This window comes from Eutrigla gurnardus (genome assembly GCF_963514095.1).
Source record: "Eutrigla gurnardus genome assembly, chromosome: 23".
NCBI classification, from domain to species: Eukaryota; Metazoa; Chordata; class Actinopteri; order Perciformes; family Triglidae; genus Eutrigla; species Eutrigla gurnardus.
Window position 1 is genome coordinate 16,436,873 of NC_139934.1, and position 27,645 is coordinate 16,464,517.

The 27,645-nt window shown below is 48.7% G+C and overlaps 1 protein-coding gene across 1 annotated transcript in view; it reads left to right on the top strand.

Moving 5' to 3' along the window:
- The first annotated feature begins 204 nt into the window (after positions 1–204).
- Positions 205–27,645, top strand: part of efnb3b (ephrin-B3b) — a 75,288-nt gene continuing 47,847 nt past the window's right edge. Inside the window, exon 1 of the mRNA XM_084003691.1 lies at positions 205–1,678. Within this exon, the coding sequence (XP_083859817.1) occupies positions 1,530–1,678 (149 nt within the window). The 5' untranslated portion in view covers positions 205–1,529. The remainder of the gene's footprint in view (positions 1,679–27,645) is intronic.

Below are 27,645 nucleotides of genomic sequence, written 5' to 3' on the forward strand. Positions count from 1 at the left end.
ATATTGTACCTCGGGGGCATATCTATCTCTAATAAACCTGCGATCCTTCTCCACTGAATCCCCTCGCAGCCACATGTGATGCGCGCTGGATGCATTGAGGGCGCTCTTGCTCTTCCGTCGTGGCGTCTAGCAGAGGGGGTGAGCGTCTGTGGGGGGGAGGGAGGGAGGGAAGATAGAGCGCCGGGGAGTCCAGAGGTCCGAGTCGGGGCCCCCTGAAACCCAGAGAGGAGGAGCAGAGAGGAGGCGCTGAATAGGGACTCGATACCGCCCCCCCGAACACGCCTGGAAGAAGTGCGCTCCGCCAGTGCGCCCTGCCTGCCAGTCGGAGGATGGGGATTTTTTTCTCCCATTCATCCACGTCCCCTTTCTCCCTCCTCCTCCTCCTCCTCCTCCTCTCAAACAAGCCAGTCGCTCTGTCAATGCGCTGCGAGCATTAGGGCAAGTCAAAGCAGCGGGGTTTGGAGGCAGAGAGACGGATGAGATAACGAACGAAGCAGCGCGTCCCTCTGGCCCACGAGCGAATCCAGATTATGCGCTACATCAGATCCGCGTCCACTTCCGACCGGGACCGATGCGAGCACCTTTCTGTCTTTGAGACCACTTGGCAAGTTTCTGCGTTGGCCTTTTGTGACACTGTGAGAGCGGAGATGCTTTTGTAGCTCTTTTGGTTTGTTTTCTCCCAGTTTTTTATTATTATCTTTTTTTGTATTGCATTGATTCTTGGACTCGATTTGGATCCTTTTTTTTTTCTTTTTAGTTTTTCCGTTTCCAACGTGTCCGCTGCTGAATGCTTTTCGGATTTACAAGCTGAGTCTGTTTTCCTAAAGAGGAGAACACGGATTGCAACGCGCACCGACCGAAGCACCGAGCATCAACACGTCTTTACGAGGATGGAGCCGCGGACGCCTGTGACATCTTTACCGCTTTAAACGTTCCCCTCCACGACTGGTTCCCTTCCAACGCACCGATCAGAGTCCTCCCCGGCCCGGCCTGATATGTTTGGGAGGTAGATCTTCTGTCGAGACAACAAGGTAATGGGAGAGAAATCCCACAGAGTCGGCACAGAGAACAAGGGAACATTGTTCGGGGAAAGACAATTAGGGCGCACCGAAAGGCAACAGAAATAGCTCCTGGGTGGCGATACGTTTCAGAAAATCCAGTGGAGTTATAATTGAGCTGAGGAGCAGTGGTCGGGGGAAAAAACAGGACTGAATTAATGGGAAAGTCATGGAATTGGCACTGAAGCAGTAGGACCGCGGACGCGCAAACAAACCAACCCGTTTGTGGAGACGCAGACGCGCGGAGGGGACAAGTTTCTCCGGCGCATTGAACCGTCCGACCCGAGCCACGGTTGATGAATTGTGGGTCCACTTGCTTGTCTACGGCGGGGCTCGCGTTTCTCACGGTGACCGGCTCTGCCTGCAAGCCTGCTCGGCTGCGCTCTCACACCCATTGTTTTTGGAGAAGCTCCTCTTAACGGCGCTCGAAGACCCCGACGGAAGAGAACCGGATCACCCCGTCTCCGCTCCATGGGGCTGCATGTGCTGGGCGTCGGGCTGGAAATGGCGTGTCGAGGGAGTGGGAATGGATTGGGGATCCTGCTCATATTCTTACTGGATTTACTGGGGACTACGGCCAGCAACATGGAGCCCATCTACTGGAATTCCCTGAACGAAAGGTAAGCGCACTTTTAAACTCACCTCAAGTGTCGCGTGCGAGGAGAGGAGGACGCGTCTCAAATTGTAGTGCGGAAGTGTCTGCGGCGCGCGCGCGCCACACACAGACACCACAAAGTTCGGTCGGGTCGTCACTTGGGCTGTTTGTTTGTAGTGCACTTCCTCCCCGCGACCGCGCCGCTCCGTGTCCGCGCGCTGACGGGCACGCGGCCCCGACAGAAGCGCGGTAGCGCAGAAACACGGACGAGCGGCGCGGCTCCTCCAGCTGCTCTGCATTTGTCACACTCGCGCTGATGGCTGTGGATAAATGATGGAGGCGGCGTGGAGGATAACGTGCGTGTGTGATGATGATGCTGGGTGACCTTGATTCCAAGTCCAGGCCCGCAGGCCCCGCAGACCCCCCTCCCCACCTCCTCCCCCCCTGGAGAAAGGTGTCGGGCATTAGCTGAGGAAATGTCATTTTAAACACCTCTCGGCCATCCGGGGCCTTAACAACACTTTTCTCACACCTCTGCCAATTTCCCAGTGTCGGTGGTGATGGTGAGGAGGGGGAGAGTAACGAGGCACAAGGCGGCTTGTATGTATGGAGGCCAGGAGGGGGGGGGGGGGGTTACAGACATCAGGCTTCAGGTCTGGATCCATGACGTTTAGATTTGTCATCTCAAAAACACAGTAGCTCCACAAACGGGGACGCCGTCTGCTGAGTGGCCCCCGCTTGTTGAACCTTTGTCTGCAGGAAGAAGCAGATCTCAGTCCACCAAACGTCCCCCAGCTCACACCCATGCCAGGGGCTTTTTTTTGTTTAAATTCTAACAGGTTTTTAATGCCTTGTAGGCCGTGGCCTGCCCAGTTTCTCCACAGATGTGACTGTGCGTGGGCCCCCCCCGCTGTGGAGCCAGGCACGAAGCCCTTAATGAGGGGCTTTTTGTCGGCAGTGGGTGGATTCACCCCGACGGGGAGTAGAGCTGGACACGGGAGGCTAGTTTTCAGCGCGAAGCTAACAGCTCGGCCTTCCAGGTGATTCCACGCTATTGTCTCCTAATGGAGCTCGCTGTTAGGTGGGGGTCGGGGGCCAATTAGAGGGGTGTCGGCTTCCACGCCAGACTCCGTAGTCACTTCCACAGATTTGCTCACTCATATATTCAAAATACAAAGCCTATTGTGTTACTATGGAGCTTATTCATGAAGCTTACTATTCATAGTTAATCAGCTTAGTCATTCCTCCAGTTTATTTCTTGGCCCCTTTTACACACTCCCATGTACTTGTTTCTCCTCCGTCTCGACACGACAAGAGCGCCACACTATTTTGGATTCAGCTGCCTCGGGGCGAAATAGGTTTTGGCCCTGGGCTGAACTCTGTTAAGAGCCCAGCGCTTGTCTAAATAGTGTATCTTCCAAGGACACAGTCCCGAGCCCACACACACACACACACACACACACACACACGTGTCTGAACTTCTGAAATGAGGCGAGGAGTAAGCAGGAGCGGTAGTGTGTAGCAGGAGCGCATGCACGCCTCACATCACGTCCGTGCAGCCAATGGACTGTCACATTGTTAACCTCTCGACCTCTGCTGGATGCTCCGCTTTGAAGTGGAGACCGTCCACCTGCAGCCTCCCTCCACCTCACCTCCCATCTTCCTTTCCGCCTCCACGAGCAATCTCCTGCTCCCTCTCACCCTCTTTCTTCCACTCTTCTTCCTCTCGTGATGCTCCCGACACCCTCCCTTCTCTCCCTCTTTTTTTTTTAATCTCCTGTCACTTTTCGTCTGTCTCTATCTCTACCTTCCTCCGTCACTCCCCACCCCCACCCTCCGGGGCAGTGACCAGACGTAGCAAATTGGAAACATGTGTCACATCCAGCCACTAATTATAGCGCTTACAGCAGCCGCCGACGCTGCCGTGGATGTGTGAGGAGAGACGGAGGTGAGGAGGGAAAAGGAGGCGCATGTCCAGTCCCTGGAATGTGTGTAGTTAATGTGATCAGGCTGACGTAGTTTACAAAATCAAGCGACGCATCCACCCTTTTATTGAGCGCTTATTGAGCGCTCCGTCAGTTGAATGAGTACGGAGGAGAGGGGAGGAAAACAAGCAGAGCCAGGTGTCAGGAGGTGAATGAGAAACAAGGAGGGGTGGAGGCAGTCCTAACCACCAGTAAATCAATGCCAGTTAAGTCTCAAGTGCCAATACAGGTTCTGCTTGAGGAAGAGAGAACTGGACCAGAAAGATCACCTTGGGGGAGAACCCCCCCCCCCCCTCCAGACATACATTATCCTTATCTCAGCATCTCCTATTATTGGCCTTACACAGCCGCCCTAATGAAAGATCGAATCTTACATTTCTGCTCAGGAGTGGGGGGGGGGGGGGGGTCAGGTGACACAGAGAGGTCACACTAGTGGTCGACACAGAAAATACACAACATTGGCTTTGGTCACTCTGATCAGCAACAGTGCTTTGGTAGCTTTTGGCCCTTTTGCAAGTTTGATTTCAGTGTCAGTTTTGATTCACCGCTCACATATCCTCCTCTCCTTCCTCCCTCCCTCCTTCCTTCCTCCCTCCCTCCTTCCTCCCTTCCTCCTTCCTCCCTCCTTCCTCCCTCCCTCCTTCCTCCCTCCCTCCTTCCTTCCTCCTCTCCTCCCTCCCTCCTTCCACCTCTCCTCCCTTCCTCCTCTTCTCTCTTCCTCCCTCCCTCCTCCCTTCCTCCCTCCTTCCTTCCTCCTCTCCTCCCTTCCTCCCTCCCTCCTTCCTTCCTCCTCTCCTTCCTCCCTCCCTCCTCCCTCCCTCCTTCCTTCCTCCTCTTCTCTCTTCCTCCCTCCCTCCTCCCTTCCTCTCTCCCTCCTTCCTTCCTCCTCTTCTCCTTCCCTCCTCCCTTCTTCCTCCTCTCCTCCTCTCTTCCTCCTCTTCTCCCTTCCTCCCTCCCTCCTCCCTCCCTCCTCTTCTCCTTCCCTCCTCCCTTCTTCCTCCTCTCCTCCTCTCTTCCTCCTCTTCTCCCTTCCTCCCTCCCTCCTTCCTTCCTCCTCTTCTCCTTCCCTCCTCCCTTCTTCCTCTCATCTCTTCCTCCTCTCCTCCCTCCCTCCCTCCCTCCTCCCCTCCTATACTTTAGTAAACGGCTGTAGATTATTGTGAACGGCAGCCGGGGGTGGGCGTCTCCTCGCTCGGCGCTCGCGGTGACTTGTAATACAACTATTCCCCCTAAGATCCACATTAAAATTTAATCCCCCCTCTTCCCGTTTCTCAATAATTCATTAATCGCCAGCTAATTGGCGCCGGATAAAAGACTAGCTAACTGGGCTAAGTGTTTCAACTACAAAAAAATCCAGAGAAAAGACTCTCACCCCCCAAAAAATTGACTGGAAGACTTCTCGGAGACTGACGGTGGAATAATTCTTAGTGGGTGTCGTATCAAAGGAGCGACATTCCACCCGTTTATTGATTGTTTGTATGTGTGAAAGCCCACACCCGGTTTCAACACCCCCGTTAACTCCACCCGTAGCTCTCCCCCTTCATGAATAATGAATAATGAATGCACTGAGGCTTGTCTGGGCTATGTGGATAAGTAAGCAGGAGCCCCTGTAAGTCTACATGCATCCTTAGGCTAAATGATTACAGAATATCCACTGGGTAGTTTAAAAAAAGAAGAAGTGTTTTAAGAGTGGGGGAGTGTAAAAACAAAAGAAGGAATGTAGCGGAGGGAAGGAAGGAATACGAACCATATTGCTGGAGCTGCCCGTTAAAGCGAGCAGGCAGCGGCTCCCTCGCCTCCTCCCCCCCCCCACCACCTCCCCTCTCCCCCGGCGAAAAAGAGGAGTGTGTGTAAGTTTACGAGCTGAGAGCAACAGGAGCTGTGAAAAAGAGGTTTCAGCTGATGTGGCAGAATGGAAAAGGCCATGAGGGGGAGGAGGAGGAGGAGGGAGACGGAGCCCATCCGGCCGGAGGCCTCCTCCTTCTCCTCCTCCTTCTCGCTCCGTCTTCAGCCGCTGCAGGAGGGATGGACAGACAGACAAACACGCCAACAGACACATCTATTGCATGTTCTCAACATACACACACACACACACACACACACACACTAAAGAGACTCTTGGGGTTCGACCTCCCCTCCCATTCATGTCGGACACATGTGTAAAGAGTGTGTGGTCCTGATGTATCTTCTTTGTCACATTAAACACACACAGCGAGGCGGTAAACAAAGGAGGGCAGATGTACACACACACACACACACACACTCACACACACAGGAGAGGTGAGGAAATTGGCAGGCGTCACGGACTGTTGTTCCACTCGGAATTCATTCATTATTTTATCACTCGATTATAAGTTTATTTGGCAGGGGCGGAACACATTCATCAACATCATAACGGCCATAAAGCGGCGTTGTAAATATGCTGGGGTTAGCTAAAGAACTAATTTACTTCCCCGCTCCCCCGGGGCTTTAGAAGTGACTTTGGGATTTTGGTAATTGTTAAAAGTGCTGATGATTAGGATGAAGGAGATTAAAAGCGTGTGGCTGGCTGAGCTAGTTCACAATGTTGGAACACAAGCGTGAAAAAAAAAAAAAACAAGCGGCGACTTTCTACCCCGGAAACGCAGACATTCAGGACGGTGCCAGTGGTAACAGTAATCCGGGGCCTATAGGTCTGACGGGGTCACATGTGTCCCAGCATCACTGGGCAGATTGCCCAGGGTGGCTGAACCCAGAGCCCCTTAGCAAAAGCCAGACAGCACACACACACACACACATTGGGCTCTCATTAGCTTGCTTCACAGCACACCCTGCCTCAGCAGGATCATCCAATCCTCCTGGCAGCGTTTGGACTAGGCCAGGTCAATCCCCCTCCCCCGGGTGACATGGAGAAGCGGAGTGGTGGAGCCCGTATGAAAGTGTGTGTGGACGTTACAGGCCGGGGGGAGGCATCCTGTCACACTGCTCATCACCTTCTCCATCCGTCCCTGAACTCCCCTCTTTCTTCCTCCTCCCCTCTTCACTCTTATTGAGGCTCAGTATCACGTGACCCCCCCCTCCCCGTCGCCAAAACACTGGGTTGGGCTGAAAAGGCTACACTGTGGCTTCAGCATCCCTCCAGATGAAGAGGGAGTTGGCGTTGTGTGTGCGTGGATGCTGGTGTGTGACGGAGTATGTGCTGGTATGTGTTTGTTTGTGCCATGAATACTGAATGGTGTGTTGGATCTCCGAGCTCTAAGCCCTTCTAATGTGTGCCATGTGCAAAAAGTCTCTTTTTTTTGGGTCTGCAATTGAGTCGTAAAGCCTTGTTTTTTTGGGCCAAAATCTGCCGTTGTAATACGATTTTTTTTTTTCCAAACCTGTTTCCAATAAAAAAAAAAAATCAAGATTGTTTCAAGTATTTTTTCCACAATTAACTTGAAAATGTTGCGATTCCAGAGCAGCAACCTGGATTATCCTCACGGGTTTCAGCATGCCGACACTCTTGAAAGATGTTGATTTCCAACTCAACAAGATGAACCATTTCTCTTCTTCTGAGTCTTCTCACACCTGCTCTCCCCTCAAGCAACGAGGTGGAGTCCTGGTTTGCATGCCGACAGGCAGAACTCGTCAAATGCAAAACAAAAGACAAATGTTTGGTCCTCGGCAGCCGGGGTTCATTCCAGTTTTGCGTGCCGTCACTTTTATCGCCACTAAAACTCCGTCGCTCTCGCGTCGCCGTCCGGATGTCCACGCTCCGCTTTGATTGGCCGGCCCAAAACGCTTTTGTAAATTGAATGTTAAAGACAGAGAGAGACGAATGAGCAGGTTTGCCGTCGGACAGCTGTGCCGCGTCACGGCTGAAGTTTTGGCAAACATGTCGGAGCGATGGGAGCAGGAGGGCAGCCGTGGAAGTGGTGTGTGTTGTCAGGGTGAGATGAGGGACAGATAGAGGAGGGCAGGGTCAGGGGAGGAAGTGAGAAGCATGGAGGACAGTGAGGGAAGGCGAGTTATTAAGAGAGAGATGGATGTTTGACAGTGGCAGTGGCCGCAGACAGGGAGATGACTGATGATCTATAGGTCAGCGCCGTGACGAGCTGCTTCCTGCTCACACACAAGCACGCCGCCCCCCTCATCCCTCATTACTGACACGTCCCATAATATTTATCCCTGTGAAGTCCAGCATGAAACCTGGTAAGCTTTAAAGGAATTCACTGACTTTTTTTTTTTTGGGGGGGGCAGAATGAGCTCTTTGATGGATTTGGCGTGGAGCGATTTAAGAGAGCGGCAGCTGTTTCCCCTCTTTGTGTTTCCTCCAGTTCGTACGAGATGAGATGCTGCGAAAACACGTCTTTTTCACACAAAGTACGAACGAGCAACGCGGATGCCAAACGCCTCGTAGCGGAACAATGTGTTGATACTTAATTTGCCAAAAGCGAAATCAATTCCTTTTAAAGGAATGCTCGACTGTTCTGCTGTATAATCGATATTTGAAGTCCATCGCTCTTCAGGATGAAGCGTTGTAATTTAACCACCTTTCATGTAGTAGAAGAGAGTGTGTGTGTGTGTGTGTGTGTGTGTGTGTGGGGGGGGGGGGGGGTAATAACACGACACACGCGACTATTTCTTGTGTGAGAGTCTCATTCAAAAGTCAACTTTGATTATTGAGGCTGCAGTCAATGGTGTCTCTGCCTCGTCTCTGATGGATGTCCTCCTCTGCGATTGTCGGCGAGTTTCTTTGAATCCACAAATCTCACTCCTGAAAAGCCGACGTTCACCGTTTTCCTCCTATTGTCCTCCGTCGTAGCCGAGATGGAACACAGTCGCACAAACGGCAGGAATGACAACAACAAAAATGTAAAAAAAAACACGCCGTCAAACGACAAAATGGACCTCGAAATGTGAGCCACAGCTGGCAGCTGCTTTTTTTTCCTCTTTTACAAGTGATGAAGTGGTTACAGTTTTTAAATATCTCACTTTACATTTGTATTTTTGGCATAAGAAGCTGTTATCCGGAGATTTCCAGAGACACACACACACACACACGGCGGCAGAGAGTGAGCGTACATGAATCACCCTGCCTGCAAGCAGTCTGGTTACAAAGCAAAGCAACTATTCTGTGCTCAACTACAAAACAATCACACAGCGGAGCACCCAATTTGTGTCGGGGGTGTTTGGTGTGTGTGTGTGTGTGTGTGTGTGTGTGTGTGTGTGTGTGTGTCTGTGTGTGTGTGTGTGTTTGGTCTCTCGTGTGGGAGATGTGGCGACCTGTTGCTCCAAAGCATCTTAGCTTGAAGATAGTCTTTACCCGTTGACTTCCAACGGGTCAGAGATGATCCTCATGGTAAGAGGCTTTGCTGGGACCGTGTCCCGCCCTGCTGCTATAACGACCAATCATCTTTAAACCTGCTCGCTAATAAACAAACACACTTATTACCCCACATGAACACAGGCCTTCTCACTCCTTTCTGTAATATTCCATCACCAACGCCCAGCTCCTTGATTATTTTTCCAGGCTTCACGCTTTTCTTTTCCTCCTGGGATGCGTGTGTGTGTGTGTGTGTGTGTGTGTGTGTGTGTGTGTGTGTGTGTGTGTGTGTGTGTGTGTGTGTGTGGTGAACATATGCATAGTTCTAATTAGGAGGTAAAAGACCGTACAGTCCATCTGGCTTTGGCATTAGCCCATCGTTGTTACAGTCTGTGGGGAAACTGACCTTGACTAGCGGCGCAGGGGAAAATAAAAAAAAATCTCCATTTCCTGGATTCTGCATTGAATATCATTTAAATAGGATTGATGTTAAAAAATAAGTGTAGGATTATGATGAATGCTTCAGGTTTGGGCTTCATGCTGAAGATCTCACACCCCGAGAGAACCGGGGAACGCACCTGCAGTCAGAGGAAGTGGACTTGGGGAGTGTACCTATAGTTTGGACTCCCGGGTTCTGAACCCACGTTGGATAAACTCACAGTTGTTCCAATGAAACACGGCTGTTTCTTCCCTGAAAAGCAAACATGTTGCCGATTAACGGCATTACAACCTGACGTGAAGATTTAAAGCCGAGTGGACAGCCTCCCAGTGGTCCTTTCTTTTTTCCCTTTCTTTCTTTTTTTTTTTTTTTGTGCAGTACATGCAGAGCAGCGCTTTGTTGTCCAGGACGAGGAACTCGAACACGATCCATCATGTATAGAAAGAGCGGTGAAGTGGATTGTTGTTGCCCCGTCCACATGCCATCATCTGATACCCGCCGCTCGCTGTAATACACGAGTCAGTGCACGCTCGAGGCCACAGAGCTGCTTTTTAGTGGTTTTACCCTCCTTTCCCTTCTTTCTCTCTCCCTCTCTCTCTCTCGCCTTTGTCCTCATGTCTAACACACACACACACACACACACACACACACACATCCAGACATGCATGCACACAGTGGAAGGCTTGTATACACACACACACACACACACACACACACACACACACATACTCATGCATGCACAGATGAAAAATGTTATTGCTCTCCGTGCTGGAAAAAGTCCAAGTGGAGGGGTTTAGTTTCTTCAGAGGTATATCCCCCCCCCCCCCCCCCCCACACACACACACACACCCTTCCCTCTCTCTCCACCAGTAGCATATCCCTCTCTCCTTCCTCCTCCAGCCTCCCTCCCTCTGCTCCCCGTGAACAAAAGAGCCCCCCCCTCCCCCTCCAGCGCTTCCACTGAAAGCCCTCACACACACTCGTCTCTGGCTTCGCACTCTCCCACACGCACTCTTACCCCCTCTCGTCGTCTGTAAAACCAGTCCACTTCTCCGCACTAATCCCCCCTTCATTTTCTTTTGTCTTTCCTTTCACTTTCTCTCCCGTCGCCTGCCGCTTCACCACCAGTGTGCATTTCCTCCTCCACATATCCGAGCAGTTATCAAGTTACAGCGAGTCGGCAGACGGGAAAATATATTCCCTTCTTTAAAAAAAAAAAAAGAAAAAGAAATTGCTTTCTTCTTTTCCTTTTTTCCCCCAGCAGTCTGCTCCTTCTTGTCTCTCTTCTTCTTGGTGGGTGGTTTTTTGACGTTTCTCGGCTTCTCTTCGTTCGCTCATCACTGTCCGGCGGTAAATAGGTCCTCTGTAGTGAAGACGGGATGAATAATCATGATTGCCTATAACTGCGGTGTCAAACTCATCTCGGAGTGACACACACACACACACACACACACACACACACACGCTTCTCTGGAAAGCAGGAAGCCATTCCCTCATTAGCGATCCTCTCACCTCCTTCCCAAAAATGGTTCTTATTCTTTATCAGTGTTGCTCTCCATCTGAGTGCAGCTGTATCGCAGGTCCCCAACCACAGGAGGGGAGAGAAAACAGATGGAGAACCCTCCTTTCATCCGTTCTTTCTTTCTTTCTTTCTTTCTTTCTTTCTTTCTTTCTTTCTTTCTTTCTTTCTTTCTTTCTTCTCCCTCTCTCTCTCCCTACTTCCCCACAAAGCAAACCAAGCCAGAAGAATGTAGTTGGGCAACGGGGGGAACGGGGGGAGATGGGACAAAAGCCTTCCTTTTCTACAGTCTCTCTCTAGGTTTTCACTTGATGGATGGGTGGCACGACTGCGGGTCGCTGTGCTGAACACGTGCACGCCCGCGTGTTTGTGTGTGTGCATATTTTCCGTTACGTGGAAGCGATAACTCTCCGGCTGTATGCTCTTGGCTTAGGAAAAGTGTGTGTTGTTGCTCACGCAGCTGCTGTGTTTGTATTCGCTTCCCCATTTTGTGTGTTTCAGTAAAGCCACTGGTCCCAGTTAGGCCGGCAGCCCATCTGGAAGCTGAGTCCTGGGTGGCCTGTGTGTGTGTGTGTGTGTGTGTGTGTGTACAGCTGAGCATTGCGACGGTTGATATCCTGGCACTTGGTTAATCACACATATTATGTGTGGCGTAACACAGCTACTTCACAGCGGCCCAACGGCAGCTCAACTGTATTTTTGCATGTTTATCTCCCTTTAACCCAAAGCTTTGTTTATCCTGATGTTTCCCTTAAATGTAATCACTCCTGTGACAGGCGAGCTAACTCTATTATGGTAGTACTTAGCTAGAACAAAAGAATTCACTCAAGGTCTTGTTTAAGTGCTTCTGCACCCTCACGCTGCCCTTGCATGCTGAATGGAGTTATATTGTGTGTGTGTGTGTGTGTGTGTGATTGTGTGGATGTCAGGCATGCGTCATGCGTGGGTGCGAGCACTTGTGTACATGCCCTGCGTGGGTTTGTGTACACCCCCCCACCCACCCTCCTGCTGCTTAGCACCCCCCCCCCCCCCCAACACACACACACCGCTGTCCGTCCGTCGCCGCATTAAACATTATTTGCAAAACAACAATCATGTGAGACAAAGCGAGGTTTCTGGGCGAGCATGAAAAGAGAGCGTGGAAACAACAGAAACTGGCCCGTACCACTTGACCCTAGCGAGGGGGGGAGGGAGGGGGCGGGTGATGAGGTGGTGTGTGTGTGGGGGGGGGGCATTGTAAGCCAGGGGAGAGATAATCCCTCGAGCCACAGCGGTCCCCGTGTGCTCGGGCTCTAACGTGGCGTGCTGGGCTGTCAATCACTCAACAAAGCTGTCTGTAAGGGGATTATGAACCCACGGACCCTCCCTCCTCTCCCTCACCCCCCTCTATAATTCTCCTCCCATTGCCTTCTCCCCTCTCCTCTTCTCTCCCAGGCCATCTCTTGCATCCCACCTCTGTTTCCCCACCTTCAAACCCGCCTGGCGTCCCCCTTGTCCGCTGCCCCCCCTACCACCGCCACACACATTCTGCTTTGCTGTCTGAAGCTTAGTTTATCTCCAGCTCTCCATCCGTCCTCCGTAAGCCCCCGTTTCTCTCTCTCCAAAGCCCGTCTTGCTCTCTCTATCTGTCCGTCCCACCCGTGCGTTGCTCCTTCTGTAGACACAGACAGGTGTTGTGTGTTTTGAGGAGGTGACAGGTATGCTGGAGGAATCGGCCCTGCACCTGTACGCAAGGAAGAAAGAGCAAATAATCAGCTCATTCTCATCGTCCCTATTCAAAATCAATCATTGCACGCGTTCCAAGAGACGCATCTGTGAATGCAGGATTTATTTTAGTTGTTGCACCGAGCCTCGACTCACACCTTTGTGCAGCCTGGAAACACACCTGCACCGAGCTCCCGTCTCTAAATGTCACCTCTCCTACCAACGTGATGAATAGCTGGCAGTGCTATCTTATCTCCCCGTCCTCAACCACGCCGTTTTTAAACCCAATCACTGTCTCCGCCGGCTCCTGCAGGTGGTGACAGAAGCCCCTCCCCCAGCAGTCACCCCCCATTACTTCCCCGCGTCTCCGCGCCGACTATCTCCCCGTCCATCTGCCTGTTAAACGTCTGTTTAGTTTAAACGTCTGTCAGTGCTTTCACTCCTCGCCTGCATGAACCGGTTCATCCACCTGCAGCCCCGCCGCTTCTCTTCCTGTGGGCTTTGGTTTTTAACGTCCCTCTCGCTTATCTGCTCACAGTGATCTGACCAGTTTGGCCAGCAGGCCACGATCATGAACGTTTAATGAAGCTTCTGTCAGGTCGGTTTTAGTGGTTTCCATTTTTAGGGCAGTTATTTGTTTACAGGTGCAGTTGATTCAAATTCCATGTAATATTTGAAAAGTGTTGTTGAAGGAGACAACACGCTCATTTTCACGTTCCTGCTTGTATTTTGTTTCGATGAGTTTGTTGTCTCAAGTCTGCTTCAATCCAGCATGATGTTCAAGTCAATTATGTTCAATTGAGAATCAAATAGACCATAAAGCAGGAGATGCTGTAGGGCATGGCTTACTTAATAATTATAATAATGATAATCACTTTTTTTAAATAGTGCTTTTTAAAACAAAAGTTACAAAAGTTCTAGGAGCATAATGAAAACCCAACAATATAACGGTAATATAACTGGAGCAGGAACAAGCTCGTCCGTATAGATGAGTTTAATAGCAGATTTAAACCAGAGAGTGTGTTGACGTGTCTGAGGGCCTCAGGAGGCCGAGGGGCCATCGGCCTCGCTAACACGCTACCCATTCAGCTAGCTACTGAGACTCCTTTAACACTCCGCTGTAAAGTTGACCTTGGATTATGAAGCCAACTGTTAGCAGCTTCACACCTGAATCCAGATGGATCCAGATCCAGTAAGGGGGCTTATGCTCCAAAACCATCGTCCACTCACCAACGGGTGACCATAACTATGTCCTCTTCTTATAGGAAGTCAGAATACTCTGGATTTAGCATCTGTCTCTTATCCTCCTCAGTCCGTGCTGACATATGGAATATGAAATATGATGCACCTTTTGCAAAGTTCTCAAACCATCTACAATATATCTGTATGAGCCCCATCTGAATCACATGTTTTGTGATGGAGACAGCCCACAAAAGGTGACTGGGTTGTCTTATTACACTGTTGATGGGTTAGTCAACACTCCAGATATGTGCACAAAAGCACTGAGGGAAAAAAATCATTTTCATAATACGTCCCCTTTTTAAAAAAACGTTAAAAAAAAAAGTAATTTTTCTTTCACATCAGTTATTGAAGGATTTCTTTCTGTATGTTGGCAAAAAGTATTATTTTGTTATCTTATTTAATATCTTCACGGGAAAGATTTAATTTCCTCTTCTTCTACCGTAATTTTAAATCTAATCAATTCATCCGACAGTGTTTTTCATGGCTGGATTCAGACTCCTTGTTAACAGTAATAGGCCTGAAGGAAACGATGACGCAAAGAGGCTTAAAAAAACAACTGATGGAGAGATGCTGACATTTAACAACCATTCACTTCGCCATTAGAGAAGCCAGTTTCAACAAAGACGAAGAGTTAAAGTGAGGGAGATGGGAGACGGGTGGGGGGGGGGGGGGGGGTTAATGCGGGTGACAGGGTTGTTATCTAGCAGGCGGCTGATGGTTTTAACAGCTGTATTATCTTGTGTATCTTATATTGGATTAAGCTTCATTCTCTCACGCATGTCGCACTTTGATTGACACTCTGATTAAAGACATCCGCAGGCAGAGACGGGGGGGGGGGGGGGGGATCTGGTGAGGAGCAGTTCTTGAACTTGGCCATTCCTTCTGTTAATGGATGAATGTGGGTTCAGTGCTGCAGCACGGCATGGCGGGGAATTCACCTCGATGACAGGTGTGTGTTTTATCAGGCGGTAACCTCCGGTTCTGGAAAGTGAAACCAAGCCTGAAGTGCCTTACACTTATGTTCTCTCTACTGGCCAGCAGGGGGTGACTCCTCCGGTTGCAGAAAGAAGTCTGATTGCATGAAAGTCAATGAGAAAGTTACTTCTCTCTTGATGTATTACCTCAGTAAACATTGTAAACATGAGTTTATGCTCTCAATCTCTAGTTTAAAGTCTTCTTCAATCCACCATGATGTTCATTTAGTGAGCTAAGCTAACTTTGTTAACAGCTTCAGACCAGAATCCAGATCCAGTAAGATTGGTGCTCTGCTGCTTGTGTTCATCAGATCCACCCGTTGCTCCTCCACAGTCCAAATATGGTCACTCTATTGGTTGCAAACACCCCCATAGTGACGTCGCGGTGACTGCATCCACTTCTTTTTCTGTGGTTCCGCTTGTTGTCTGCATCGTTTGGCATAGAAATGGAGTGAAGCCTGCGAGCTAGTTCTTCTTCCTAGTAATCTCCTTCCTTTCACGTCCTCCCACTTGGCTGTCTATTTAAGATACAGTATTTCCCATCTCCCCCTTCGGCAGCTACATCAGTATTGCTGCTGCTTGTTCCAACCCCTCCACCTCCCCAGCACCCACCTGCAGGCTCCGTGGGGGTTTGAGATATTTACTCATCACTTCCCATTATCTCTATGTAATTATATCTGGGGAGTGATGAGGCGGGAGCTATAGATGCCAACGCTAACTAGGTTCTGCTGCTACAATAAACATTCCGGACGCGAGTTGTCCGACTGAACCCGTTCTATACAGGAATAGCATTGCTGATGAAGCTGGAGAACAAATACCACACCACATTTCCCCATAGAAGGCTCCCACCAGGTCGCCCTCGTAAAACGTTTAACGTGAAGCAGCAGCAGACTTTGGCACAATTAAAGTGGGCTTACCTGGGCCCGTGGAAAAAGGGAAAGCAATATAATCATCAGCCAAAATAGGCTCGTTTCCTGCTCAAAACAAGCCAGGAGAGGTGAGAGGAGGTGCGAGGGACAACACCAGGTCTGCTTCAGTCAAAAAAAGCTGCCGGATAAGAGCTTACATTTCTGCTAGCAGCACCAAAATCCTCTGGCCATAAATACTCTGCACAAAACCCAGCAGGTAATTTGTGCACATGAAGTACTACTAGTCCTTTTTATTATTATGAATTTGTGACTTATACCCTCAATTAAGAATTCTTGTGCATAATTCGTGCCCACACATATTCATGGCGCGCTGGAAGCGTATTCTTCTAGTCCTACTGATGAAGAGACAGAGGAGGGATGATGGGAAGGAAGCGGGTTCAGGAGAAGAAAGGTAGACGATGAGAATGTGTCATACCTCCGATTAGAAAGTGTGACTCTGATCTAGTCGGTCTCATCTCACACCTCCTCCTCTCTTTTTGTTGTTGCACTTTCTACCTCACTTCGTTTCTCCCCCATTCTCTCCCCACACTCCTCTCTCCCATCTTCTCAAACTCTCACCCTATACTTGTATCTATCTTTCGCTGTTTCTCACCCGTTCTCTCTTTTTTTTTTTATACCCTGCAGTCTCTCACCAGCAAATAAAAAAAAATACTTCTCATGCTCAGTTTGGTGTGCAGCCTGTCAAGCTTGCTTTGAATACACACACACACACACACACACACACACACACACACACACACACACACACACACACACACACACACACACACACACACACACACACACACACAGCAGCATATACTCCTATAACTCAAGCATACAGCCAAGGGAATAATAGAATCAAGGAATACTCTGAGATAAAGCGGAGGAGGGGGGCGAATAAAAGGATAAAGCAGACTGAGAGGGATAGAGAGCTTCATATTATTAATTTAGCTGGAGAAAGAGAGAAGGAATTTCTTTCAATCCCCCCCTTAAACTGCTGCTTCCATAGCGCTCTATAGTGGCGCACAATGGAGAGATTGGAGCAGGAGGGGGGAAACAGAGGTAGAGATAATCCATCCATCTGTATAAACCGTGGAGTTAACTGTTTCATAGCAGCGGCTCGGCCTGCTTTTATTCCTCCACCATCATGCCTCTCCATCTAATTCACGTCCGTCTTTTCTTTACTCCATATATACGTGCTTTGTCTTCTCCTTCTCCATCTTTCCATCCCTCCCATAGTTCCTCCATCTACCTCTCTGTGGGCTCTCTCTAATCCCCCAGCATTTCTTCCAGACCTATAGACTAGAATAAACCTGCCCACACCCTGCCAAACCTCTGCTGGTGTCTGCGCCTGCACACACACGCAGCTCTTTGTGTCCCGTATGGATGCGTCACATGCCAGCGTATGATTCCGGTGTGCGAGTTGAGATTGTATGTTCGCAGTTGGCAGCCCACTTGGCAGAATATCTCCTCATCTGGCACGGGAAGAAGGGAGGGTGTCCCACAGAGAGGGATTACACTGATTTACACACACAACACACACACATTTATTGGCATATTTGCACATTAAGAAATGCAAAGCCGCTCGCTTTCAGCCACACACGGGCTGATTTTGGGGTGGCTCGCTCATTCAGACGCTCCAGGTTGTCTACATTTTCATTAGCCGGTATTATGAGCCGAAAAAGTTTCAATCCTTCAGAATCGAAGGTATCAACCCACAGAAGGTACCCGCGGCATGCAGAGAGGAGTGGACACTGCTTTATGGCGCTGTAAAGCGAGCTGTCTCGGCAGGATGTGACTGGTGTTGTGAAGCAGCCTTCTAGCCTCGCTGCCCAACACCAAGTGAAATGCCAATGGAATGCATTTCTGTAATGGGCCTGCTGACAGTGCAGCAGCAGCTACAAGCACTGGGGGAAATAGTCTCCAGCAGCAGCAGCAGCCTGTTACTGTAAAGTGTTTCTTTGTCTCTGTAGAGAGATGGAGGGGGAGGTGGGGGGGCAGGTCTAGGTCCAGGCCCAGGCTTTTGTATGAACCTGATTGATAGGTGTGTTTGACCTTTAGCACCTCTGTAGAAATCCAACAAGTCATTCTTTCACCTTATATTTAGTCCCCCCCCAGCCTTCTCCCCACACACACACACACACACACACACACACACACACACACACACACACACACACACACACGTGCTCTTTCAGACAGGCCCTGGATGGAAACCTAATTCTGTCTTTTCTTTCTCTCCTTTTCAAAAAAACCCCTCCCAATTACAGCCACTCCATTTTCCACCTCCCTCCCTCTCTTCCTCTCCCCCTCCCTCCTTTCTTAACGAGCAATCTCGTTAATGTCAGAGCCTCTCTTTCTCTCTCTCTCTTTCTCTTTCTCCCTTTCTCATTCTTCCTCTCATTCAGGCTTTTTGGCCCATAGAAATAGAAAGATATGAAGAAGCGGAGATAGAGAAATCAGAGCTCAGCTGAAAGAACAAGTGCTGAATGAAAGAGGTGGAGGGAGAGGCAGGGTGTGGGCAGAGAGAAGCCAGAGCCTCTGTAATAATGGTCGGACAAGTGTGTGAGATTACTGTCCTGGTTTCAGGGGGGACATAATTATATGCTGCACAGACTGTCAGAAAGAATGAGATGAGGGGGGCTGTATTTAGTGATGCACCACTGAGAGATTGGTGAGGCGAGGGCGATGACTAAATCTGCCCCTGGCTGCTTCCAGACCTGTATGTGTGTGTGTATGTTCGCTGGATGAGTAATGTTAAGCCATTGAAAGCTGTAAATTATTCAGAGGCTTCATGCATGGAAACATTATAATTCCATGTCTGAGTGTGAATTACCCCCCGTTTTCCCCCCAGGCACATATCTCACTGTAGCCCGAGGCCTCATGGGAGATTAAAGGGAGTAAATAGTATGGACGCTGGACCAGCATATAAACCACGTATAGCAGCAGGACGTGGCACTTGGACTGTACTCTGAATGGAGTCAGTTTGAATCCATCTCCCCGCTTGTTATCTCTGTCTGCTACCAGGCGTCCCACCTGGCCTTACCAAGGGAAAAATGACCAAATTAAAATCAGGCCCTTCTGGTGATTGGTGTCAGGCGGTTCAAGCCCGCACTTCCCACCGAGTACTGGCTGGAGGTGTTTCCAATTCATCCAGTTCAATTACTGAAGTGTCTTCACACTGGGATGTTATTTACTGTCTGTCCCTCTCCTCCTATCTGCCTTATTTCCACCTCCATATAAGGGATCTCCAAAATAGCGATACATATCTCAGTAATATCAGAGCAGAGAAACGTTGGCAATGTCTCGGCCATACGGTGCATAAACCTCAAGATACACATTCAACAAGTTTGCAAAGCTCCAGATCCACATGGGAGACGTGGATTTGTTCTGAAATGCTAAATAGATGGTCATTTGGGGTGTGAAGACAATAAAAACCCCAAATAATGAATATGCATCACCCCCAAATATGCTCTCTTTGATGTTGACAAAGTCTTTTTATTGGTGGAATTTATGATTTTCTAAACACTGACAATCCTAGCTAAGCATAATGATGGTTTATCCAATCCAGCCTCGAGTTGGGCCATTTGGATTTTTGGCCATCACCATCTTGGTTTACAGCCATCACCATCTTGATTTTTTTGCAACCACAAATGACAAATCAAGTAAATGAAGAGAGAAGGAGGGTGATTTTCTCCAAAACAATCTGACAGAGGAGTCGCCTCTGCCAATGGTACAAAAATGTGTTTTCATGGTTACAGCCCGTTGCCATAGAATATTATTCATGTAACTATGATTGGAGGCCATGTCCTGGAACACATTCATGCACACAATAATGACACCACTGGCAATACTGAGACTACTGGGAGCAAAACTGAAATACACAATAATAAACTTGATACAACAGGAAACTATTTTTGGACTTTTAAAGTAAAATAAAAGACTACTCTGATGGAGCTGCAATCTGTTTGTTTTTTCATAAATGTGGTTTTTTTTCTCATTCAAACCAATGTAGCAGGATGGTCGGAGCGTTAGCCATTTTTTATGTGGGCAGCTATTATAATTTCCGTAGTATTAAACCGGCTCCCACCCAGTGGTGGACTCACTGAGGTCAGGTTTTGGAGTAATGACCAAACAAGCAGTGGAACAGCTTTGAGAGCAATGATCTCCGTTGCCCTGTTGCTAGAGAGGAACTTAATGTGGACCGTTGCCCAAAATGGAGGTCTCAAACTAGCGTGCCACATTTTAAGGCCCCATTGAAGTATTGTCACCATAGCAACTGACAGCAATCCCCATTTTCTTTTGACCAAATGACCACAGCAAACCGTTCTGCAATCCGTTTTCATATATATTTTATATTTATTGGGGCAGCATGACGCCCTGCTAACTGCTACCATGCTAAGCAGCCGGGGACAAGCTAGGTAGCACTTCAAGCTAGCTGGGACAAAAAACAATCCATGTTTTTAAGGGACATAGTTATAGAATCATTTCTCACTATTGTCTCTTTTACAAGTGTTATTTAAAAGTGGATGACAACGCAGCTAAACATGTGATATCTATCTAGCTCTATCAAACTAGGTTTCTAAAGGTCATTGGTGCAGACTTGTGTGTCAAAGTTGGACTGAACATGGAATATTTACATGTTTTTACTTCAGCCTTACCAGTGCATTTGACTTTTTTTTTTTAAATGTTGGTCTTATTGGGCATTTTATTCAATATCATAGCAGGACAGCATTCAGCGTGCTTAAAAAGGCAGGAAACTAGGAGGATTGGTGGTGGATTTGTAGGTTTTTCGTTCAGCCGATACTCTGCTGTTGTAAATGCTGCGTTCACCTGCAGAAAGTGACAGTTTTATGGCCATTCATTAAGAGCTGTCAAAACACTTTCCGGAGGAAAACCACTAACTTACGTTGACACAACAAGAAGAGCAAGTGCGGGTTTGCCAAAGACCTAAATTACAACACATGACATTAAACATCACAGCCTGGTAATATAGCAGCATGCCTTTAATCTGCTGCCGGGGTTCATCTCCAACTCTATTCTCACACTAAAGCTTTTTTTTTTCTTTCTCACAAGTCCTCGCAGCTGACAGGAACTGGAGTTTGGGAGATGGTTTCTAGGGTGTGTGTGTGTGTGTGTGTGGGTTGTGGAGTGTTGGGTGTGAGTGGGAGGTGAACTAGCATGCAGCATTAGTTCTGCTTGAGCTGATGTGTTAATTAGCCAGCCGGGTGCATAGATAATTCATGAGAATCATGATTAATGACTGTACAGTATGCATGGCTAAGGCGGAACGCAGGCCCACTGATAAGACGGGGAGAGGAGGAGGATCACTGGCTATTCACCCTCGGCTGCGTCGCGTCTGTGGAACATGTTTGCCTTAAGAGTTTGCACATGTGAGTGATGTGTGTGTGTGTGTGTGTGTGTGTGTGTGTGTGTGTGTGTGTGTGTGTGTGTGTGTGTGTGTGTGTGTGTGTGTGTGCGTGTTGCCGGGCGTGGGCATTGATGCCAGTGTGAGTTAGCAGGCCTGGCAGTCGGCAGTAATAACAGACTGCAGCAGGTCAGGGGGGCATTTAACACTTCTAACACACAGGCAGAGCGGCCCACTGATGCCAGATAAGGAGGAAGACCTCACACACAGATCAACCGTGGAGAAGAGGACATCAACACTCATCTATTGTTGCTACATGGATCGCAAACAATCTCCTCCAAAGTCTTACTTCTTATGAACAAGAGAATCAAATCAATAAATTCCGATTTCTCTTGGAAAAAAAAGAGAGCTTAACATTTGAAATTCCACGTGTAAATTCCATCCACTGATAAAGATAATATTATATGATTAAATGTCCATTTGAGTATTTGTGTAGTCGGTTAATTGGTTGATTGAATCATAAAGAAAAAATGAAAAAAAAAACTCTGGTTCCAACTTCTGCACATTCTCTTCATCATCTTTGGGTTTTGTACTGTATCATTAATTGTAATGGTATTTTTTTGTTACATTTTATAGACCAAATGTTAATATAATAATCCTTACTTACATAATATCATAAAATGCCTTTGGAGCAACATTGAGTCTTTGCGGCTGGGAACATACCCTTGAGGTGGAGATGGCAGGTTGGCGAGGCCATCAGACACTTTTTGACCTTGATCTTATCTGAACGTCCCGACAGAGCGGAGTCACACCAGATGACTAAATGAAATTAATTTGGAGTTAAATCCAGATAACATTCTTCTCATTCTTATTGAGTTTAGAGAATTGGGTTGATCTTATGATTGAAGTGTGGCACCAGCACAAGGGTCAGCTTATTATAAGATAAATGTGTGTTTGGTGAAGACACGCATCCACAATCTGAAATGAGCAAACCAAACGGCGTCCACGCGTTATGAATACTAACTCGCCAGTGACATCGGCGTCCGTGGCGAGAGGTGGTTTGACCGCTGACCGCGCACACAATCGAGGCCTTGACCCCTCATTGGTGCATCCGGCAACATATGATGCTATCTGGCCCAATGAGGCTGAGGCCTGTGAACACGCTGGGAGGGGGGGCGGGGTTAGAGGGGTGACATACCACTGCTCGCCCTGTATGTGTGTGTGTGTTAATCTGCTTTGTCTGGCGGGATGCACCATCAGCACTCAAGCATGACCCTTCACCCTCTACCCCCCCCCCCCCCCCCCCCCCTGCACCCTCATTACCAGAGCTATTTAGACCCGTGGCATGCAGAGAGAGAGGCATTTTATTTAAGCATGTTTGTGTGTCTTTGGCATCATGGGGGCAAAGATTAGGGTGGAGGGAGATTGAGGAGGACAGCGATGAAGAACAGTGTGTTCTGTACTCTCTCTCTCTCTTTCTCTCTCTCTCTCTCGGCTCTCTGATGACGAGACAAATAGCTATTGTCATCCCAGAAACGCTGGAAAAAGCAGCTCGCGCTCCCTTTGTCTCGCGTTTGAGAAGCGATGACAAAGGCCATTTTCATGCTCCGCGTCTATCTCTGTCACCTCCTCCTCTGTCTCCCCTCTCACTTTTAAACCTCCGTCCTGCCGGCTGCCCTCCTCTCCTTTCTCCCCCCTTCTCTCCCACGCTGAGCCTGCCATCTCCTTAGTCATGCCTTCAGCCGTTTCCTTTCTTTCCTGCTTTCCCCTGCTATGTCACCCCGTCCTCGCCCTTCAACCCTTCGCTCCTTCATCCCTCCATCGCCATCCATCCATCTTTCCAACCTCGCTCTCCCTCCGTTCCTCCTTTCACCTGCCACCGCGGGAGGTCGGCATAATTATTCCTCAACCCCCGCGATCCTCTTTCCATCTTTTCCCTCCCCTGTGACTCCCCGACACACACCTGTAACCCCAGCGTGACATCTCCGACTCTTTCATGCATCCCTCCTTCCCTTCGTCGCTCTCTCCTCCTTGCTCTCTCTGTTTTTCCTCCCATCCCCAAATTTGCAGCTTTTTTCACTCACAAACTTCCGTAGGTACTCCACTCTGTTTTCCTCTAATTCTACGTTTGCTCTCTCTTCCAGCTCTCGTTCTGTTTCTCCTTCCCGTATCTGATGTTGCACCTGTTTATGCGCCTGCTGCCTCTCCTTCTCGTCCATCTCCCTCTCACTTCCAGCTGTCAATCAACTCACTGAGGTTTCTTTTTTTGCCAAGAACATAAACATGCACCCAATATACCAGTTGCACTCGATCCAAGTTTTTTCTCTCTTTGAAGACGGTTGCAATCCAGAGATTTGCGTGGCTGCAGAGGGAGATGTTCATGGCAGAAAAGGTAGAAGGAGAAACTCTTCCTCCATCTCACTCTCTCTCTTTGTCAGCCAGCGGTCTCTCTGGAGTTCCCCTGAAACAAAGGGAGGAATAAAACTGTATTTTTAGACCCTTTCATTTTTCATTATCATAATTATTTGTGCTTTGTAGAATATTTGTATGTATATTCGACTACGTGTGCAAGTTGACGGTGCGTGTGCTCAACAGGGCGTTTCTTCTGCTGCTGCACTGCTGCTCTTCCCCACTCGAGGGCCCGGAGATTGAAAACGAGAGCGTGCACACACACACACACCCCGCAAATCAGTCATACTCATCCCCAGCCGTGCCTCCTGTCTATTTATTCCTCGATTCATCCAATTCTTTATTTATTTTACACGCGGCTTCCTAATGCAAATAGGTTTGTCTGCTCCCTGCCGAACTGTGGGAGCAGCATGGGACCCGGAGTGTGTGTTTCTGCATGTGTGTGTGTGTGTGTGTGCCCGGGTTAGTGTGTGAATCTGTGTGCATGTGGGAGGATGGGTGAGAGTTTATGTTTGTGTGTCTGTGGGACCCAGTGAGTAATAGAGCCAAAGTCCTTATCTGTCACCAGAGAGCTGCCTGGCTCTCTCTCAGCTGTCAATCATCCAGCCCTAGAGACAAACACTCTGCTTCAAACACTATGAGAGGCAGCGAGAGTGAGAGAGAGAGAGAGAGAGAGGATGAGGGATGGGTGAGGTAAAAAAAAACTAGAGCAGGAGGGAGATGGGGAGCGAAGGAGCAGGCAGGAGAAGGAGGGATAAGGAAAAGATGGGAAGAAAGAGAAGGAGTGCAGCGGGAGAGGCAGATGTGGAGGGACGGGAGGAAAGTGAAGGACAAAAGGATAGAAGTTGTGATAAAAGTGAGGGAGAAGGAGGGGGGGGGGTTATTTCAACACTTCTGTTGTGTGTGCTCCAGGCCCCGCAGGTAGACGGGGGAACGGAACTTTAAAACACTTCACCTGCATGAATTAGACAGGCCCCTTGAAAATACCCGGGCGACTTTTGAAAAAGCCACTCTTTAGAAAAGAAGTGGGAGAGAAGTGGCGAAGTGCACACACGGACGTGCTCAAGCACACACCTACACACACACACACACACTCACACACACACACACACACACGTTCTGGCAAATATATCAGCACACAAATATTGGCATGACACACTTCAATATCCTGACGTGAGTGAATAGGATTTTTGATGACCTGGAGCCTTTCTCTTTCAGCATGTTTGTGTGTAAGCATGTGTGTGTGTGCACATGTGATTGCACTTATGTGTGTCTGTTTGCAATTGAGGCAGCCCTCAGCTAGCCCTGCACCCTATCTGCCCTACTTTAACGGACACGTCCCTCATTTCTCCCACTCGGACTCTGCTCTTGCAGCGGGCTAACTGTTGATTTTACCGCGGGGCTCCGCAACCCCAGGGTCGAGCCGGGACTGCCGCTCCAGCGCTTTCCCCTAAGCCCTTAAAGCTTCCTTCAGCCGAGAACGGGAGGAGGCATGAGGGGGGGGGGGGGGGGGGGGGGGGGTTGGAGCGCCAGAAAGGGAGGGTGAAAAAAAAGAGAGGGAGCAGCAGAGGGTTTGAGCCCCAAATCGCTTCAAGATGCGTTCCACTGGAGTCGGAGTAGCTGAGATTCTGGGAGTCGGGTAGCGCCGCTCGGAGCCTGTGGGAAACCGAATGGAAGCCAGGTTCCCATTTCGAATGGTGGATTAAGCACTGCTGCAGATACACAAGGCCCCTGTTGGGGTACACACAGCAACACACACATATCCTTGGACTTATATCCTTATGAAAACCTTCTTCTGAGTAAAGTAATTCCCTTACCAGAAACAAACCTTAACCTAAACGTAAAGATACCTCTTATTTTAAACTTACTTTCAGGTCTGGGTATCCAAATCCTTTTTTCCATCTGTGCCACAGACCTCCATTGTCTAAAAACTATCCCATATACCATCTAGCTACCAAAAAGTCACTTAAGCACCACATGTGTATTAATCCGCAGTTAAAAGTAGTTTATACTCCTGTTTGCTAAAAACCACCAGCTGTTCTGGAAATGATTTAGCCTTTTTCAAGGGTTCCTAGGGTTCTTTGTGAAGAACCTTTTTGGAAGAAATAGTTGTTTGTCAGACTCAGGGTTCCATAAGGATCCCGGTTATCTTTCAAGGATGTTCAAAGAACTGTGATTGTGAACTTGTTGTGGGAGCCTCATGGAAAACCCTGGGTGGGTTCTAAATGAACATCCTGGGATATAAAAGGGGTGTAGGGTCCTTTTTAGGTGATACGGTTCTGGACATCCAGAGGGGGTTCTGGTTTGGAACCAGATGGTTTACCTTTTGTGTCACATTCTAGTTAGCATCTCGATGTGTGAGGGTGTAGGAACCTGGAGCTGAATCTCTTGTATGAGAGACGGACCGACACATTGTTGGTTTTGGTCTTTTTCACAGGATCTTTTTGACGTATCGAATAACACCAGCCTTATCTTTTAAGGTTCACACACAAATAAACATGGATATAATACTTGCAAGCTCACACACTCGGCAAATAAAAAAAGATATGTCCCCAGAGCCCTGCATACTTGGTGGCCCCCAGGGGCCCCCTATGGATTACACCGCTCTCCTGACACCGTGGCCTGACTGGGCTTAAGTTGAGTCGCCTTTAGCTAAAGTTTCAGACTTCATGCACTCTGTGGCCTCTCCGGAGCAAAGTTGAGCCTGTACACACACACACACACACACACACACACACACACACACACACACACACACACACACACACATACACTGGCCCTCGGGGTCTCAGATGAACACCTACATGCATGAACGCCTGTGGAAACACACACGCATACACACACTGCTTTGGAGATGTAGGTGACCCCCACTGTGGCAGGTCAGTGTCCTCACCTCACTCCTTCACTCCCAGAGGGACGGCTCTTGGATGGTTTCCTTTCTGTGAGTGTGTGTGTGTGTGTGTGTGTGTGTGTGTGTGTGTGAAGCATAGAGAATGAGAGCCACTGCATGCATTATGACCTTCAGTCCTCCAGAGCCCCGTGTGACCTAATTAAATTAGCGAGGTTGTTGGAGTGAATGAGTTAAAGCTCAAAGACTTTTCCCACCACCACCACGCATTAACACCAGCTGCCACTATCCATGTATATATGTGTGTGTGCATATATGTCATCGTGAGCTATATAGTTAAACACACCACAGACCTCTCTGGGAGTTATAGGGGCTGTAGCATGTGTTTGTGTGTGTCCGTCTCAAGGGTCTCCTTCAGGCTCTGTTGAGGGGTTCACATGCGTGGGTTTATCCATTTGTGAACTGGGGGGCCCTCTCAATCTCTTCTCCCCCCCCCCCCCCCCTCTCTCTCACACACACACACACACACACACAGATTTGTCAGGACCCACGGTGCTCTATCACCACACACCTCCACTAGACGACCTTAATGGGCCCAATCCAGACTGCTGCAAATCATCCAGACTACATGCTGAAAATGGGGAGGAGGGGGGAGGGGGTGAGAGCACACCGGAGTCGGAGGAAATGGTGGTTCGAGACGGTTTAGGAGTGAGAACAGAAATAGTAAGCGATCGGGGATGGAAGGGCGTCGACAGTATGACTTTAGGTCCGTGTGATCCCCCAGAGGAAGGTTTGTCACGGTGGGACCATTCCTCCAGCCGGGACACTGAAGGTCTCCACTGTGGCTTTATGGCTGCTGGTTAGTACATGTCATCATGCTGATGTCAGAGAGATGCATGGCGTTCTGAAATGTTCTGTTTCTCTGCTTTATTTCGTTCCAAGTTAAACATCTTGGATGTCGAACATGATATAAAACCTTGGGCGTTGCAGCCATTTGAAGACGTTACGTTGGGCTCTGGGGAATTTGGATGCACTCATCAGTGACATTTTATTGAGTAAAAGATTAATGAGAAAAATCAACAAATGAATCAATAATGAAAGAAATCATTATTGGAAGATACAGACATGTCAACCAGTCTGTATTGATTTAAAGATTAATCTCATTGCTATCCAATGAAAATCTCCAAATGTGGTGATTCTTCATATGAACCGAAAGGCGGGATTTAGGCTAATAATCCATTTAATGAAAAACATCATTCACAGAGCTGAAAACGGAGATGTTTTTATTCGCTAATGAAAAGATAAA